This window comes from Hemicordylus capensis, chromosome 6, assembly GCF_027244095.1.
Source record: "Hemicordylus capensis ecotype Gifberg chromosome 6, rHemCap1.1.pri, whole genome shotgun sequence".
NCBI classification, from domain to species: domain Eukaryota; kingdom Metazoa; phylum Chordata; class Lepidosauria; order Squamata; family Cordylidae; genus Hemicordylus; species Hemicordylus capensis.
The window spans coordinates 99891995-99909749 of record NC_069662.1 but is presented as its reverse complement, the minus strand read 5'-3'; the positions used below and the strand labels follow the sequence as shown (position 1 = coordinate 99909749).

General features: G+C 42.5%; 1 protein-coding gene across 2 annotated transcripts in view; it reads right to left on the bottom strand.

The window, feature by feature from the left end:
* TOPBP1 (DNA topoisomerase II binding protein 1) overlaps window positions 1-17755 on the bottom strand; it is a 50708-nt gene that overhangs the window by 20611 nt on the left and 12342 nt on the right. For both annotated transcript variants that reach the window (XM_053259714.1, XM_053259715.1), the window contains exons 11-15: window positions 16123-16427; window positions 15450-15622; window positions 8922-9133; window positions 2648-2940; window positions 510-683 (exon numbers count right to left, since the gene is read on the bottom strand). In XM_053259714.1, the coding sequence (XP_053115689.1) occupies window positions 510-683; window positions 2648-2940; window positions 8922-9133; window positions 15450-15622; window positions 16123-16427 (1157 nt within the window). The remainder of the gene's footprint in view (window positions 1-509; window positions 684-2647; window positions 2941-8921; window positions 9134-15449; window positions 15623-16122; window positions 16428-17755) is intronic.

The following is a 17755-nucleotide window of genomic DNA, read 5'->3' as shown; positions in this document are numbered from 1 at the left end:
AGGCATGCGGACATGTGGGTGCTCACATGTTTTTTTTATGTCAGCTCAGTAAATTTTAGATCCCGCTCAGGTTGAATCAGGAAGGCCCCATTCTGACTGCACATGCACACACACTGCTTTGATACTGCCACCCAGAACAAAAACCATTCCGCACACAGATGAAAAGAATTAGAAAGAACACTGATTTGAATACAAGTTATCCCAGAACAATGCCCATCCCTAGCAAGTGACTGGCACTGTTAAAGCTGGTCACACAGACCATTGATCTGTTTAGCAAAATACGCTTATGCCCATGACTGCTTGCAGGGATCTGTGGACTGGAACATTTTTCACCTCTTCCAGGTGAGACAAAACGGTGAATCAAGTCCCTCCTCACCCCAGTAAGCCATATGTGAATATTACTGGGATGAACATTTCTTCATGTACAAATGAACAATATTCAGAAGTTCAACTAATGAACATTGTACTTGCTTAATTGAGCCTACGATACAAGGAAAACCTGAGCCTACCACTCTTTGAGGTGCTGCCTTCAGCTGAGGACTGGCGGTGAGAACAGCTGCTTGCCGAGTGCTGTTTGCTAAAGCCAGTTTTAAGTTCCGACCAATGACTTCTGAAAGGGGAGTACTTGGTTTTCTGACCCGTTGGTTAGGGCCCCCTGGAGTTTCCAAAGCTGCTAGAGCATCCTGAAAAATAATTAATTAGAAGGTAGTAATTCAGTTTACCAACATCTAATCCAAGGTGCTTCCTTTAACTGTCATGGCACACAATGTACCGTACACAATGCAGCAAGTAAAACAACATCTTATCTTTAGCAAGTGAGGCATAGCTGTCCTTTCTGCCCCCTGCCAGGCAAATGTTCCTGAGAAACATGCTATTAAAACCTCACCACAAAAAGAAGCCTAGCACAGTATTGCACCAACAATCAACGTTCCATGGCTAGCTGGATAGCACAGAGAAAGCAAGCACAGAGAAACCAACTGAAGTGTTTGGTTGCTCCACACACACCCCACCCTTATTTTCTTCTGTGCCAAGTATTTTGTATGATGCTTATACACCACTTCAGAGATAGAGGCAAGAAACAAGACAACAGCATCAACAGTACCATTTGTCTTTGCAGGGAAGCAGTAAAATCTCTAAGCCTGATGTACTTTATTTTGAAGAATATACTCAAATACTCGATCACCTTAAGTGGCGCAGCGGGGAAATGCTTGACTAACTAGCAGAAGGTTGCCAGTTCAAATCCCACTGATACCTATATTGGGCAGCAGCAATATAGGAAGATGCTGAAAGGCATCATCTCATACTGCGTGGGAGGAGGCAATGGTAAACCCCTCCTGTATTCTACCAGAGACAACCACAGGGCTCTGTGGGCGCCAGGAGTCAAAATTGACTCGACGGCACACTTTTCCTTTACTTTACTCAAATAGAGGTTCAGAGCCAACTTTTCAATATTGTCAATAAAATCATGAGTAAGCAAAAACAGATTGGAAACAATGATTAATTACTACATTTTCCCCATCAAAGACTAAAAATCCATGCGAAGCATCCAGACTAAGTTAGTCATGAATGCTCCATTGAAATTAACAGGACATAAGAAGTTAATCATGACTAACTTGTTTCAGTTATGTCAGTGTTGTTTAGTCATGACTAATCTAAATGCTGACCCATGGCTTAGTTTTTCCACATAAAGTCAAATACAAACCAAAAGTCAATGTATTTTAGATAATAAAATTTAGCTAATGTATTTTAGATAATAAAATTTCACAAGGAACTTTTCCTCAGAAAATTTCAAAATAGGCAATACTCATTAACTGTGAGATAACTGTCATGATTTTATAACAACATTTCAATGTATTCAAACATTTTTCAGTGTATTCATGACTTCTTCCAAAACTAAATGCTTTCCTTCAAGTTTGCTTCAGAAAGAAACAAACAAAAGCAAGCCCAACTATATGACTGGTTTTGTTTTATGAACTGTATCTCCTTCGCATGCCACTTTGAGTAGCAGTTTCAAAAGCAAGATGCTGTAAATGTCAGAATTCCCACCAGACACATCCAATCCCCTGAACTTGCCTAAAGAAAAAATGGCCTTTTAATTAGATTTATAGTTTTAATAGTTTTAATATTGGGTTTTAAATGTTTTAATTGATTTTAATTGTAAACCGCCGGCCCTAGAGACTCAAGTTTTGGGTGGTATAGAAATGTTTTAAATAAAATAAAATAAAATAAAATAAAATAAAATAAAAATAAAATGGGCTTTCTAGGTGCTCTTCACCAATTTTACCAGAATGAGAAGAGGAAACAAATAATATTGTTATTATGTACACCTAGTATGTAACACCTAGTATTCCAGGCATACAGTAGAAGAACCCTTTTAGTCATGCAAGGTATCAAGAGGGTTGATATTTTTCTTAAGTGTACAGTATTTGGTTCAGTATTTTTGGTTTATTTTTTACAGATATTATATCTACTATTAATATTAAAAGGTAGTACAAAATTATAACTAAGCAAAAAGCAAATTCCATTCCCTTTCCAAGCACAGCAAAAACTTCCACGAATATGGTAACCATTGTTATTGACATGCCACCTACTAGCAGTATTGTACCCAAAACATTCAATACTGGAACAAGATTTCCAAGACATTTACCTTGACATCAAAAGAAGGCTTAAAGAGCTTGTCTTTAGATAAAAATTTGGATGGTGTGTCCAGATGCAGAGATGGCTCTTTCTGTAATGGTTTCCCCTCTGCTGGAGGGCTTGGCTTCCTACCAATATGGTGCAAAATAGTCTGGAAAGCTTTACTCTGGAACCGGTTCATATCAAGAGGTGTCACAGCTGTTCTCTTCTCAGTTTCAAAGAGATTACTAGGTCGGCTGGGAGTATTTGAAGATGTTACCTCTGTCCCTGCCTTCTCTGAGTGATTTGTGAAGCTCTCTTGCTCTTTAAAATGTAAAAAAATAATGCATGATTATTTGTGTTTTACTTATTTCTCTCTTGTGAGTATAGTTTTTGAAAAGATGTATTCTAATATTTTCTTTCAAAAGACAGAATGATTTGAAGTCCATCTTCTGTTTTACAGTTGGCATTTAACATTGGCTGTGCTGTTCCCTAAATGTCAAACAAAAATAATTTTCATGTCCATTTTCTGCATGCTTTTCAATTCTAAGATGCTTAAGCCAAGTTTAAATGAGGGACACTGCATTTTAGGAGAGTGCAAAAAACGGGGAAAGTTATTTTAACTAATAAATGTATCATAATCCGTGGTATGATGCTGTTTCATGAGCCAATGTTTCATGGTTAAAGCAACAGCACCTAAGTTATTAGAGGCATTTAAATGTACATTTAAAACTGGGAATGGCGGTCAAATAAGTTAATGAATAGCACTACATTCTCTTTCTGCAACAGATTGCAACTGTTAGCACCACCAATCCTGGCCTTAAAAGACTAGGATTGGCGCACACACCCACAACCATTATAGGACTGTCTTTCTCCCTTCCCAGAGAGAGGTGAAAAAGGCCAGTTCCATGATAGGGATCATTAGGAAGGGGGTTGAAAATAATACTGCTAATATTATAATAGTCTTATACAAAACTATGGTGCAGCCGCGCCTGGAGTACTGCGTACAGTTCTGGTCACCATACCTAAAGGAGGACATTGTAGAACTGGAAAAGGTGCAGAAGAGGACAATCAAGATGATCAGGGGCCTAGAGCACCTTCCTTATGAGGAAAGGCTACAACACCTGGGGCTATTTAGTTTAGAAAAAAGACGACTGCGAGGAGACATGATGAGAGGTCTATAAAATCATGCATGGTGTGGAGAAAGTGGATAGAGAGAAATTATTCTCTCTCTCACATAACACTAGAACCAGGGTCACCCCATGAAATTGATTGCCAAGAAATTTAGGAACAACCAAGGGAAATACTTTTTCACACAACACCCAATTCACTTGTGGAATTTTCTGCCACGAGATGTGGTGACAGCCAACAACCTGCATGGCTTTAAGAGGGATATGGATAACTTCATGGAGGTGAGGTCTATCAATGGCTTCTAGTTGGAGGGCTATAGGTCACCTCCTGCTCCAGAGGCAGGATGCCTCTGAATACTAGTTGCAGGGGAGTAATAGCAGAGGAGAGAGCATGATTTGAGCTCCTGCCTGTGGGCTTTCCAGCAGCATCTGGTGGGCAACTGTGGGAAACAGGATGCTGGACTAGATGGGCCTTGGGCCTGATCCAGCAGGGCTGTTCTTATTTATGTAATAAGAAATTCAGAATTATAAGCATGGTAATAACTCCTAAAAGACTATCTCATACAAATACAACAAATATTTATATACCACTTTTCAACAAAGCTTCCCAAGGTGGTTTACATAGATATACAATAAATAAATAAATAAAATGGCCCCCAGTCCCCAAAGGGCTCACAATCTAAAAAAGAAACATAAGACAGACACCAACAACAGCCACTGAAGGGATACTGTGCAGGGGGTGGATAGGGCCAGTTGCTCTCCCCCTGCTAAATAAAGAGAATCACTACTTTTAAAAGGTGCCTCTTTGCTCAGTTAGCAGGGGACTCATGATTCCAACACATTTTAAGAAAAGTCTCAATAGCAGGGCCAGTGCATCTTCAGTGCTGATGTATTATTACTATCTTTCTTGTTTACACAGTCAGACAGGTGTTATTGACTGGTTTGTTTTATCCAGACATTGAGTCCTTCCCAAGGATCTGGGATGGCTGGATTTTATTATCAATATTGCTGCTGTTATTATTATAGATATGTTGCAGAATATAGGCTGTTCCCAGTAAAGCTGCTTTTTGTAATTGGCTGATGGTGATTTCTGTGGTCCCTATGGTGTTGAAGTGCTCTTCAAGGTCTTTTGGAACTGCACCCAGGGTGCCAATTACCACTGGGATTATTTGGGTCTTTTTCTGCCACAGCCTTTCAATTTCAATTTGTAGATCTTTGTATTTGGTGATTTTTTTCTATTTCTTTTTCTTCTATTCTGCTATCCCCTGGTATTGCTATGTCAATTATTTTCACTTGTTTTTCTTTCTCGACTACAGTTATATCTGGTGTATTGTGTGGCAGATGTTTGTCTGTTTGTAGTCGGAAGTCCCATAATATTTTTACATCTTCATTTTCTTCAACTTTTTCAATTTTATGGTCCCACCAATTTTTGGCTACAGGTAGCTTGTATTTTTTGCAGATGTTCCAGTGTATCATCCCTGCTACCTTGTCATGCCTTTGTTTGTAGTCATCTGTGCAATCTTTTTACAACAGCTGATTAGGTGGTCCACTGTTTCATCTGCTTCTTTACAAAGGCGGCACTTGCTGTTTGTTGTTGACTTTTCTACTTTTGCTCTTATTGCATTTGTTCTTAGTGCCTGTTCTTGCGCAGCCAGTATTAAACCCTCTGTTTCTTTCTTCAAGTAACCATTCTTAAGCCATTGCCAGGTCTTGCTGATGTCTGATTTTCCACTTATATTGTGCAAATATTGACCATGCAGGGGCTTATTTTTCCATTTTTCTGCTTGGTTCTTGACTTGTTCTTTCTTGTAGGCCTGCTTTCTTTCATTGGTGTTGAATAGTTTCTTGTTATTGACCATTTGAAGTGCATCTTCTTCACTGTCCTTGATATATTCTTCAAGGCCTCTTTTCTCCTCCTCTACTCTTTGATGGACTTGCAGCATTCCTCTTCCACCTGAGCTGCGAGGGAGGTATAGCCTATCTACATCACTGCGGGGGTACAGAGCATGATTGATGGTCATGATTTTCCTGGTCTTACGATCCAGCGTCTCTAGCTCTGCCTGGGTCTAGTCTATTATTCCTGCAGTGTATCTGATAACAGGTATAGGCCAGGTGTTTATGGCTTGTATGGTGTTCCTGCCATTGAGTTTGGACTTGAGGATTTTTCTAACTCTCCTGATGTATTCACTTCCTATTTTTCTTTTAACTTCAGTGTGTGCAATGTTATCAGCCTGGAGAATGCCCAAGTATTTGTAATGTTCTTTCTCTTCCAAGTTCTTGATCTTGCTTCCATTGGGCAGTTCTATTCCTTCTGTTTTTCTTATTTTCCCTCTGTTCATTATTAATGCAGCACACTTGTCTAGTCCAAACTCCATTGCTATACTGCTACTGAATATACGGACAGTGTTTAGCAGTGATTCAATTTCTGACTGGGACTTTCCATACAACTTCAGATCATCCATGTACAGCAGATGGTTGATTTTACTTGATGTTTTAGATGTTTGGTATCCGAGGCCTGTTTTGTTTAGTATTGTGAAAGTGGGGTCATGGCGATTACAAACAACAGAGGGGATAGTGAGTCCCCTTGGAAAATGCCTCTTCTAATGCTAACCTGTCCAAGTGTCTCGCCATTGATTGTTAACTGTGTACTCCACATGCTCATTGCTTTTTTTATAAATATCTGAATGTTTTTGCTGACACCAGTTGTTTCTAAACATTTTAGTATCCATGTGTGAGGCAATGAATCAAAGGCTTTCTTGTAGTCAATCCTTGCAACGTTTAGATTTGTTTTTCTTCTCTTGCAGATATCTAAAATCATTTTGTCAATCAGCAGCTGGTCTTTTGTGCCTCTGGTGTTTGGGCAATTTCCTTTCTGTTCAACTGGAAGCTGTTTGTTAGTTAATAAGTGTTGTATCACTTCATCTGCTATTATTCCAGTTAATAATTTGCACATGGTTGGCAGGCAGGTTATCGGTCTATAATTACTTGGAACTGCACCTTTTGCTGGGTCTTTCATGATGAGATGAGTTTTCCCAGTTGTTAGCCATTGTTCAATATCACCTCCTTGCAAAATGTGATTGAACTGTTTTGATAGTTGTTTATGAAGGCTTGTTAGGTGTTTAAGCCAAAAGCCATGCAGTTCATCGTCGCCTGGTGCAGTCCAATTTTTAATTTTATTTGCTCTTTCACTTATTAATTCTGGTGTTATTATTAGATCTTGCATTTGTTGGTTACATTTTTTGACCTCTTTCATCCAGCCTGCTTTTTTATTATAATCTATTGGATTGTCCCATAATTTCCCCCAGAATTGCACTGTTTCTTCTTTATTTGGTGTTTCTACGTTTCTTGCAGTTTCTCCTTCTATGCTTTGGTAGAAACGTCTCTGATTCGACTGGAATTGGAGATTCTGCCTGTGTTGTGTAATTCTGGCTTCATATCTGCTAATCTTCTTTGACACTGCTGTTATTTGCTGCTTTATTATTTCCAGGACTTCTCTAATTTTCCTTGAATCTAGGTGGTATTTTTGGATCAGATACTGTTTGGTGTTTTCATTCTTCAGCTTCTTGTCTTTCATATCTTTCAATTTACTAGCATCTGATCTAAGCCTGGAGATTTTATTTTCTAATCTAATCTTCCATTTAGGTGATGTACTGCTTTCTTTTTTGACAGGTCCACTGATCTTATATCCGAGCTCTTGTGTTGTTATTGTTGCTGCACTGTACATTAGTTGGTTTGTTTCTTGCAAATTATTGGTTGTTGTTTCTGCAAGTGCAGCATTGACATCTTTTAATGCCTGAGCAAGTTGTTTTTTGGCAACTGTTTTTAGAGCTGGAAGTCGAACCCTGGTGGTTGTTTGGTTCATGCGCTCAGTTATTTTTTGCTTTAGTTCTTGTTGCTTTTCTGTTAAACGGCATTTGGGTTTTTGAGGTGAAGGCAAAGGGGCGGTTGCCTGGTTTTGATTTTGAAACAGTTCAGCAACAGTGGCATCCTCGATTTCCAACACCTCCTCCACCTGCGCCTGAGCAACTTCTTCAATTGGTGGTAATTCTTCTTCCATATCTTGAGCCTGTGTTGCTCTTTGCAGTTCTTCCAGCTCAACTCCTGTGAATATTTTATTTCTTATAATGAATCTTCTCTGGTCTGCTAACCTTTGTTCTGTTATTTCTGTATCTGGATGTTTCTCTTTCCAAATTTGGTACATTCTTTTTAAATAACCTCTTCTAGTTGGACTAGACTTGTAATAGCAGATCATTATTTCCTTGTTGGCATTTTTCATTTTTTGTTTTTGTTTTTTTTTTGGTTAAGCGACGTTTCTTCCAGTAACCTTGCAGTCTCCAGCCCTGGTTGCTCAACTGAAGATCCTGAGTCCTGTTGCCCACTTGCCACCAGATGTCCAGGGACTATAGCACCTGGCACGGTCCTTGTTGACCCGGGCGACAACCGATCTGGTATAGATTTATTAAAGTTACGTCTCACCATATTGTTGATGGGAGAGGCACTCTTTGTCTGGCTCCTCTGGTGAGACCTGTCCAGTATGGTTGGACCTCTGGCATAGCTCTCACCTTCCTCAGAGCACACAAGCCCCACAACCACGCCAAGGTAGTGCCTCACTGGGGGTATGTATTATTATTATTATTATTTATTACATTTATAAACCACCCCATCCAGAGGCTCTGGGCAGTGTACAATAACTTTTAAAAAGACATAAAACCCACAATTAAAACAATGCTAAAACAATATAAAAACAATTCAAAAATGATTTAAACCATTTAAAACCAATTAAAATACTTTTAAAAACAACAACACTTTATAAGCCTTGGAAGGCCAGGCCAAATAAATAGGTTTTTAGGGCTCTCTTAAAGGCTGACAGCAAGCCTAAACTGCGGATATCTGCCAGGAGTGCATTCCATAGACCAGGAGCAGCTGCAGAAAAGGCCCAGTTCCGAGATGTAGTAGGCCACCAATAATCATACTTGCTATTTATAAAGCATTTTATAAATATGCTGGCAGAAAATGTTTAGCATCAGGATGTCTGAGAGAACAAGCACAGGCTACATCTATAGCTTCCCATTAACAAGGTAATACTGCACTGATGACACACTGTTGCTGCTGCCACCTCCAACAATGACATGATACACGTACTACACATGCCTACAAAGCTTCAAGCAAACCAACCTGCAGTGCCTACGTTGTCGACCAGGAACTTGCTTTCATCAGCCTTCTTTCCTGTCCTTGCAGACTCCAACAGCCAAGCCATTGTAACAGCAGGAAGGTCCCACTTCTTTGCAGCATCATACTTGGAGCCTTCTGGCTCTTTTAACACCAGGTGAGTGCTGACAAACATTCCTTTCTTTGGGTTAGCCCTTCTGACAAAGAATTCCTGAACTCTAAAATTTAAAACCAGGTAACATTTCCTTATCAAGCCTCAATAGAGAGAATGCTAACCTTAAAACAAGACTTGTGGTACTTTATATATCGCTGTTAATCAAAAACAACTCTTATCCAAAATAAAATCTATGATTTTATAAAATGTTATAAAATATATTCTTTGTGGTCTATAAGAGCACAGAGAGTACATTCCAATCACAACAGTAACTTCTGCTGCTGAATGGTATCTTATTTTAAGAGTTTATGAATTCTTCTTCTGCCACTACTACTATTCTACTTTCTCTATTTTAAAATTTGAGAGATTTTAGATGACAAAAAATTAATAGAATGGAGCATTGGTTTCACTTACCGTGAAGGCTTCTTCTGGTTGCTGTTGCCAGGGTCATCTCATGGGTTATCCCCTCCCACTAGCTCCGAGGCAGGACAGATCTGATTTGATAAAAGAAAGAACACACCCACTCGGGGCTGAGGGGGATAACCCTGCCCCAGTTCTTTCGGGCCGAGTCATGAACAATAGAGAGAAAACAGGTAACACGGAAGCACACGCAGTGCATGCATTATTTGAAACTCAGTCAAGATAAAACAGTATAACAGTAGGAATAGAAAAAGAACGGGAAAAGGAAGACAGCTAAAACCCATTGAAGACCGTACATGTTCTCTAATGAAACTGAGGGACTCTTGAGGTGCAAGGTGAACCCCCAATCAGGAACAGGCAAGGAGTGCCAAACCAGGTGGGTTGAAATGTCCCTGGCAACAGCAACCAGAAGAAGCCTTCACGGTAAGTGAAACCAATGCTCCGTTCTCGGTTGCTGCTGCCAGGGACATCTCATGGGACATACCACAGCTTGGCCAAACTGGGCGGGAGCTCCATTGTCTATTCCTAAAGAAGGACCTGCTGAAGAACTCTTCTGCCAAAAGCAGCTTGAAGTGTGGCATGAGGGTCTATCTTGTGGTGCCTGGTGAAGGTTGATGGAGTAGACCAGGTAGGTGCCCTACAAATGTCCTGTACTGGCACGTTAGAAGAAAAAGCTGCCATGGTAGCTGCCACCCTAGTGGAGTGTGCAGTGATGTGAGAAGGCGGTTTCATACGCTGGGCTTGGTATGCCATAACAATACATGTCCGTATCCACTTAGTGATCATTGAGGAAGTTACTGCTGATCCCACTGACGATGGATGAAAAGACACAAACATTGCATCTGTCATTTGAAAGGAGGCTGACCTCTCCATGTACTTTTTAGGCATCTACGCACATCCAACTTGTGCCATAGCTTCTCCTTCAGGTGACTCGGGTGAGGACAGAAGGATGGAGGGAAAACATCTTGCGATTGGTGGAAAACTGACGCAACTTTGGGGCGAATAAAAGGGTCTGGTATTAGTCTGACAGCCTCTTTTTGAAAAATGCAGAAAGACTTGCCCACAGACAAAGCTCTTAATTCCGATACGCATCTGGCTGAAGTTATAGCCACCAAAAAAGCCAGTTTAAAAGATAAAACCTTGATAAGGATAGTAGCAATGGGTTCAAAAGTTGGAAGTTGGAGTGCCCATAAGACCACATGTAGATCCCATGTCGGGAATCTGTACACAGTTGGAGGTCACAACAGAGTGGCCCCTCTCAAAAATCTCTTGAGGTGTGGACAAGTCTGCCAAGTATCCCTCGGACTTCCAGAAATGAGTCCTATCAGTGAAGCCGCATGGCACTTTAAAATATTTGGCTTTAAACTTTTTCCCAGTCCTTCCTAAAGGAACTGTAGGAGATGTTTCAACGTGGCACTACCCCTGGATATGGAATGGCATGCCAATCATCGCAGAAAAGCCCTTGATATATACATTGATATATACAGTTAGATTGATATATACGGTCAGTAGAAGGCCTGTGGGATGCTAGCATGATTCAAAGGACACCCTCCGAATACCCAAGCTGGCTCAGGACTCGCAGCTCAGTTTCCAAGCGGCAAGCCGTAACCAGCTCGGGTTGGGGGGTGATGTACGGGACCTTGTGAGAGAAGGTCGTGGAGAACTGGAATTTCCCACGGTGGCTCTGTCGATAGGTGCAGGAGCCCTGGAAACCAAGGTCTTCTGGGCCAGAATGGTGCTATGAGGATGACCTTTGCTCAAAGAAGATGCACCCTCCATAGAACTCTGGCCAGTAGGGGAGTTGGAGGATAGGCATATAAAAGGACTCTTGGCCATGGGCTCGAGAGTGCGTCCACGGCCATTGCTTCTCTGCATGGAACCTTGGTCATGAAGTCCTTCAGCTGTGCATTTTCTGGAACTGCTAACAGGTCGATTATGTGGTTCCCCATCCTCCTTGTGATTTGTTTGATTATCAGCAGATTCAGGGCCCATTCCCCGGGACGAAGATCTTCCCTGCTTAGCCAGTCCACCACCAGATTCAGTTCTCCTTTCACATGATGAGCTGTTATGGAACTAATGTTGGTTTCCAGCCAGGCGAGAAGGAGAACCGCCTCCTGATGGAGAGACTTGGAGCAGGTTCCCCCATGCCGATTTACGTGGGCCTTCGCTGTAGTGTTGTCTGTTCTTATTAACACGACAGTCTTGAACCATGGATTGAAAAGTCTCCAGCACCAGGCAGATGGCACGCAATTCTCACCAATTTGTGTTGTGCCTTCTCTCCTGATTGTCCCACAGCCCTTGGGCTGAGAGGTGTAGGCAGTGTGCCCCCAGCCCGTTGCTGGCGTCCATCGTCACTATGAGTTTTGGGGTGTCCAAAACATCCCTCCCATGTAGGAGATTGGCCAGGGACAGCCACAAGAGGATATATTTTTGAAGCCTGGCCGGTAGCAATAGCTATATCCTCTTTTTCCATGCAATGCACCCTGATGAGGGAGCAGGAACCATTGAAGAGGTCTCAGATGTAGACATGCCCAAGGGACTACGTCCATTGTTGCCACCACGAGGCCTAGCAACCTCGCCAGAGATGTCAGTAGAGTTGCCGGTGACACCAGTACATGCTTTATCTCATCTGTGAGCATCTCGTACCGATCCTGGGGCAAGAGAAGATGACCCTCAACTGTTTTTATTACTACGGCCAGATGACGAAGCTGGTGGCTTGGTGTCAGATGTCTCTGAAGTTTATCACAAACCCATGGCATTCCAACTCTGAGACGGTGAGTGCTATGTCTTGATGCGCTTCCTGTAAGGATCATGACTGCACGAGCAAGTTGTCCAGAAAAGTGAAAACCCGTATTCTGCGAAGCCAAAGATGTGCCACCAGGGGCGCCAGAACATTGGTGAGCATGTGGGGCGCGGAGGACAGCCCAAAGAGAAGAGCAGCGTACTGACTGGAGTCCTGCATACTTGAAATGAAGGAACTTTCTGCTTTCCGGGTGTATCAGGACATGCAGGTATGCCTCCTTCAGATTGATCAATGCTAAGAGGTCCAGGTGGTGAAGGGTTCCGATACTGATCTTAAGGTCTCCATGCAGAAACGTTCCCGACTGACCCGCCTGTTTAAAAATTTTAGATCCCAAACTGCTCTTTTGGATCCATCCCGTTTTGGGACAGTGAATAGAATAGAATAAACGCCCCCTCCCTCCTGTGGGGTGGAAACTGGTTCCACCGCTCTGATTTCCATTAGATGATGTATGGCTTGGAGCCTCTCGGAATGCCTTGTCCATGAGCGGGGTCTTGGTGTGGGTAGGGGCGTCTATCTCTATTCTGTATCCGTGCTGGATAACCTTTAGAACTCAATTGTATTTTACAGAAGATTCCCAGACAGCGAGGAAGTTTGTCAGGCGGCCTCTGAGCTGTACTATCTGAGAGTCATTGCTGTGGTTTTTGTTTAGTTTGCACTGATTGTTGTCTGAAGCCTCCTGGCCCCTTGTAGGAGAAGCGTTGCCAATTCCATGAGCCTCTCTGTCTAGTGTCTCTGTCCTGGCCTCTGAAGGGACGGAAGCCCTGAAAGGGCTGAAACTGCTGGAAATTCCTTTTAAATGGAGGCCGGTCCGTTTTCCGGTTTGCTGATGACATGGTCTTACGTTTATCCTTTGATTCGATGAGGACATCTTTCAGTGCGTCCTCCCTGAAGAGTTCCATGGAATCATACGGGACTGCTGTGAGGTTATTCTTGGAGGTGGTGTCGTCCCAAGATTGATGCCACCGCCACCCAGGATGAGTACCTGATCGAGTCCAAGGTGGCATCCGCTATAAAAGCCTGCGTTTTCTGCAATTTGACCAGTTGTTGCCTCAGCTTGACTGAATCCGAAGGTGGTTCATTTAAGAGGTCATCTATCCACAACAGGGAGGCCCGGGCTGCCATAGATGCCACTGCTGCTGCTCGAGTGGAGGAATTATCATGAGTTCACTTAAAGGCCAACTCAGCTTTCTTATCGGCCAGGTCTTTCAGGATAACCTCACCATCTCGTGGGACAAGGGAATTTGACACCAATTGCGCTATCAGGGCATCTGTGCAGGGAGTCTTTAGTAAATCAGAAGCCTCCTGCTGAAATGAATAGAATCGGTTAGAGACAGACATTGGCTTCCTATTTGACGCTGGATGCCACCACTCCTGTTTGACTACCTCAGCAAAGAGGTCAGGTAAAGGTAACAGCAAGTCCCTTGGTTTTGCCCTTGGAAAAACCAGGTCCCCCTTTTCAGATGTACTAGGCTCAGAATTCGCGGAGGGATAAAGCCCTATGGTTTTAATGACTCTTGACATGAGGGGGTTGGAGTCCTCTGTCACAAAAAGCCTCAGAGACAGAAGTTTCATTGTCCTCTCCTCCTGACCATTACCCCTCCTCCCTGTTGGGGAGCGTGTCTGGGTCCTGGCCCAATCCCTCAGTCCTGACAGTGTTATCATCTACATCAGAGTCCAGACCATGAGGCGGTTTTGCTCCAACTTTCAGCATAGGCCTGGGGTTAAGAGGTTTTGGATCCCCCGAATCATGCTCAGATATATCAGATGAGTGCGGGGATGATTGAGCACCTTTTCTGCCCTGAGACCTCTTTTTACTCTTGAGGTGTTTTTCCTTAGACTTAACCTTCTTAGGAGGCGGGCTAGCAGAGTCTCTCAATGAAGAAATCGCAGAGGAAGAAGCAGCCCACTTCTTCTTCCTATCTCTTTTCTTGCTCTTTTTGGCAGGTCTGATTTGCTGTATAGTGTCTACAACAGCATTCTTGAACCAGGCCTGCCACTCGGGTGGAACCACTTTGGGAAGGGAAAGGCATGCACTAGAGGTGGAAGGAACTTCATCTCCCACCTGCACTAGAGCCGTAACATGCGAACGCCCCCAGGTCGCCCCGTTATCTCCCTTGATGGAGTCTCTTTGTGGGAAGGCCCTGCAGCAAGCTGGTGCATTCCTCCGCAGACAAGATGGCGGCTCCGCCCTCTGTTCACACCATTTTTGAGGTTTCAGCTGCCATTTTCAGCCTTCGCTGCTCCAGTAAAGCTGATCTTTGTAGAGGACGGAGGAAGGTTGGCAATGGACAGCCTTAGAAAACTGACCTGGAGATGCTCTGCTGGCTGGATGGCTGTATGCCGGGCCGCTGATGAGCGAGTCTTGTGGCCCAAAGGTGGGAGACTCGACGCGGACCTGGTGGTGAACGGCAAGGGTGGCTCTGAGTTGGCCGTCGCCAACGTTGTTGTGGCTAGAGGCAGAACAGGCGGCTCTTTCACAGCCGTTACCGCTCCCTGGAGTGGCGCTTTATTGGGTGCGGGCTCGCCAAAGGGCTTAGATTTGCCCTGGCCGAATTCCACTTGCTGTGGACCTCGCAGGACCAAATCTATTCTTCCACGATACTCGTGCTCCATACAACAGTAGGAGGAAGAAGGGGGGAAGAAGGGAGACAGTAAGAGAGAAAGCCAATAGGAGGTTTTAAAAAAAAAATTAAGAAGGATATAAAGGAGGTTAGAATTGAAAAACAGCGATAGGAAGGGAGACAAAGATGGTGATAGTAACAAACAGATAGTGAGAGAGAGGAAAAACTGCTGCCAGGAGCTGGCAAGGTCAGAAAGAACTGGGGCGGGGTTATCTCTCTCAGCCCTGAGTGAGCGTGTTCTTTCTTTTATCAAATCAGATCTGTCCTGCCTCAGAGCTAGTGGGAGGGGATAACCCATGAAATGTCCCTGGCAGCAGCAACCGAGAAGTGATAATTTAAAACTTAGCACTGCGTGGTGTCCAGTTAACACAGCATAGCACAAATGTTAATACATTTTCCAATTTTTGTGTGCAATTGTGAGACATTCATCAATACAATATACATTGTTGTTGTAAATGCTTATAAATATCTTTTTATTCTGTACTTTAAAAACAGTCAATAAAAAATATTAACTGAAGCAATGACATATCACATACCTTGCCCCAAGCAGAATTGCTAGATATGTTAAAGAATCTCTCTCTGTTCCACTAAACTGGCTGAAAGATAAAACACATTTTTCCAGTGGGACAATTCCTTCCATCATAGGTACTGGCATAAAAAGTGGACTTGATTGTGGATCTAGAAGAACTTGCTGTTCTATACACATCACCTAACAATGATCAAATAAATGTAAATTTAACAAATAAGTTAGAAATTATTTCAGCTGTAGCAATACAAAAGTCCTTGGGCAACTAGCCACTGCACTCCATACGACCAAATGGATTATCTCAAGCTCTTAAGGCAAAGTTTTATGAGCATTCCAATGCTCTCACATATATTTTTCATAGATTGTTTGTTTAAGATCACAACTGAAAAGTCAACTGATGTTTTAGTACTTAAAGCAGCCATATATATACTTCTAGTAATCATCAAAATTGGATACTTTCTTCACTTATGATGTCACCAATCTCAATCTCAATCTCGATGTCAGTGATTAACATAAGAAGAAATAAAATGAGACCAGAATACAAATTCATAAATAGGATTCCTAATTTGGTATATTCATAATGCAGACATATGAAAACTAATGCTGATACAGAACATTTTCCTTATTTAGAATTTTACTTTTTACCAACATATTCCAGATATTATTCAACAACTTGTCCTTACCAGCCATGTATTTGTAACCACATCTCCTACAGTTGACTCCACCTTGTACCCCAGTAGAGGAACCACTGCATAGTCAGCAACTGCTTTGTTATGTTGAGGTAGGACCTTCCCAGCATGCTCTTCAATCAGACTCTTTAGGAAGGATTCATCCTCTTTCTCAAAACCCAGAAGAAGAAATCTTTTTCTGCTGAACAAGGCTCCTTCAACAATTGTAGCAGCTTCTGCCAAGGAACTATATCTGACTGGGGACCCATTTCCTTCTTTAAGGGTAATGTCATTAGTATCACTGTAGTCATCAGCATAAACTGGAAGAAACATGAAAATGTTGCAGTCTTCAGAAAAAGATTATTATACAACTCAAAAGGAAGGTGCATTGATGAAGGAAAGGAAAAAATGTTCTCCAAATTGATGGGATTAGGCATATGTGATGCAGAAATAAAATCCACTCCCTTTTTTAAACTTGGGAATCATTGTTGATGCTACCCTCTTTAATAGTTGCAATCTACCAGGCATTACTTGCACTCAACTTTCACTCACTTCAGGAGCTCCTGCACAAGCCCCAGTCATATAAAGGTTAGTAACATAGAAACATCGGAAGCTGCCATATACTGAGTCAGACTATTGGTCTATCTAGCTCAGTATTGTCTACAAAGACTGGCAGCAGCTTCCCCAAGGTTGCAGGCAGGAGTCTCTCTCAGCCCTACCTTGGAGATGCCAGGGAGGGAACTTGGAACCTTCTGCTCTTCCCATCCCCTGAGGGGAGTATCTTACAGTGCTCAGACTTCTAGTTTCCCATTCATATCCAACTAGGGCAGACTCTGCTTAGCTAAGGGGACAAGTCATGCTTGCTACCACAACACCAGCTCTCCTGAAGCAGGAGCACCCAGTAGATAGTGCCCCATGTTTTAAAAGCATGCTATACATGGAATTTTATTTATTTATTTATTACTACTACTACTACTACTACATTTTATATCCCACTCTTCCTCCAAGGAGCCCAGAGCGGTGTACTACATACCTAAGTTTCTCCTCACAACAACCATGTGAGGTAGACTAGGCTGAGAGAAGTGACTGGACCACTCAGCAAGTATCATAGCTGAATGGGGATTTGAACTTGGGTCTCCCTGGTCCTAGTCCAGCACTCTAACCGCTACACTACGCTGACTCCCCTTAAGTATTAAACTAAATTTGATACCTAATGAATGTTTTATGTCTATGGATAATGAATAAACAGACTGTCACCTATTATATTTCTGCAAGTCCATCATGGCCTTCATGGCAAGGCTGCTCCAATCAAAGAATATTCACAAACATTCTAACTTCTGAGGATTTGTCACGGAATGGTAACAAATAGTGCAGCTTCTGTGAGTGCATTGACATCAAGTTACCCACAAAATGTAATTCTAAAGAAAGAAAGAGTTGTGTAGTGTTGCTAGGATGGGCAAGGCAGAAATAGGGATACCCGGCAGACAGGAATGTTGAGTGAGAAGAGCAAACTAAGGAATATGTAGTGCAAGAGGCAAAGTTACTGAAGGCAGGGAGACAAAACAGGCAGCAGGCTGAAAAACAAGTCCCTGAAGAACAATGGGTAGAGGTGGCAGAAGACTGAAGGAAAGAGTGACAAAGAATGAAG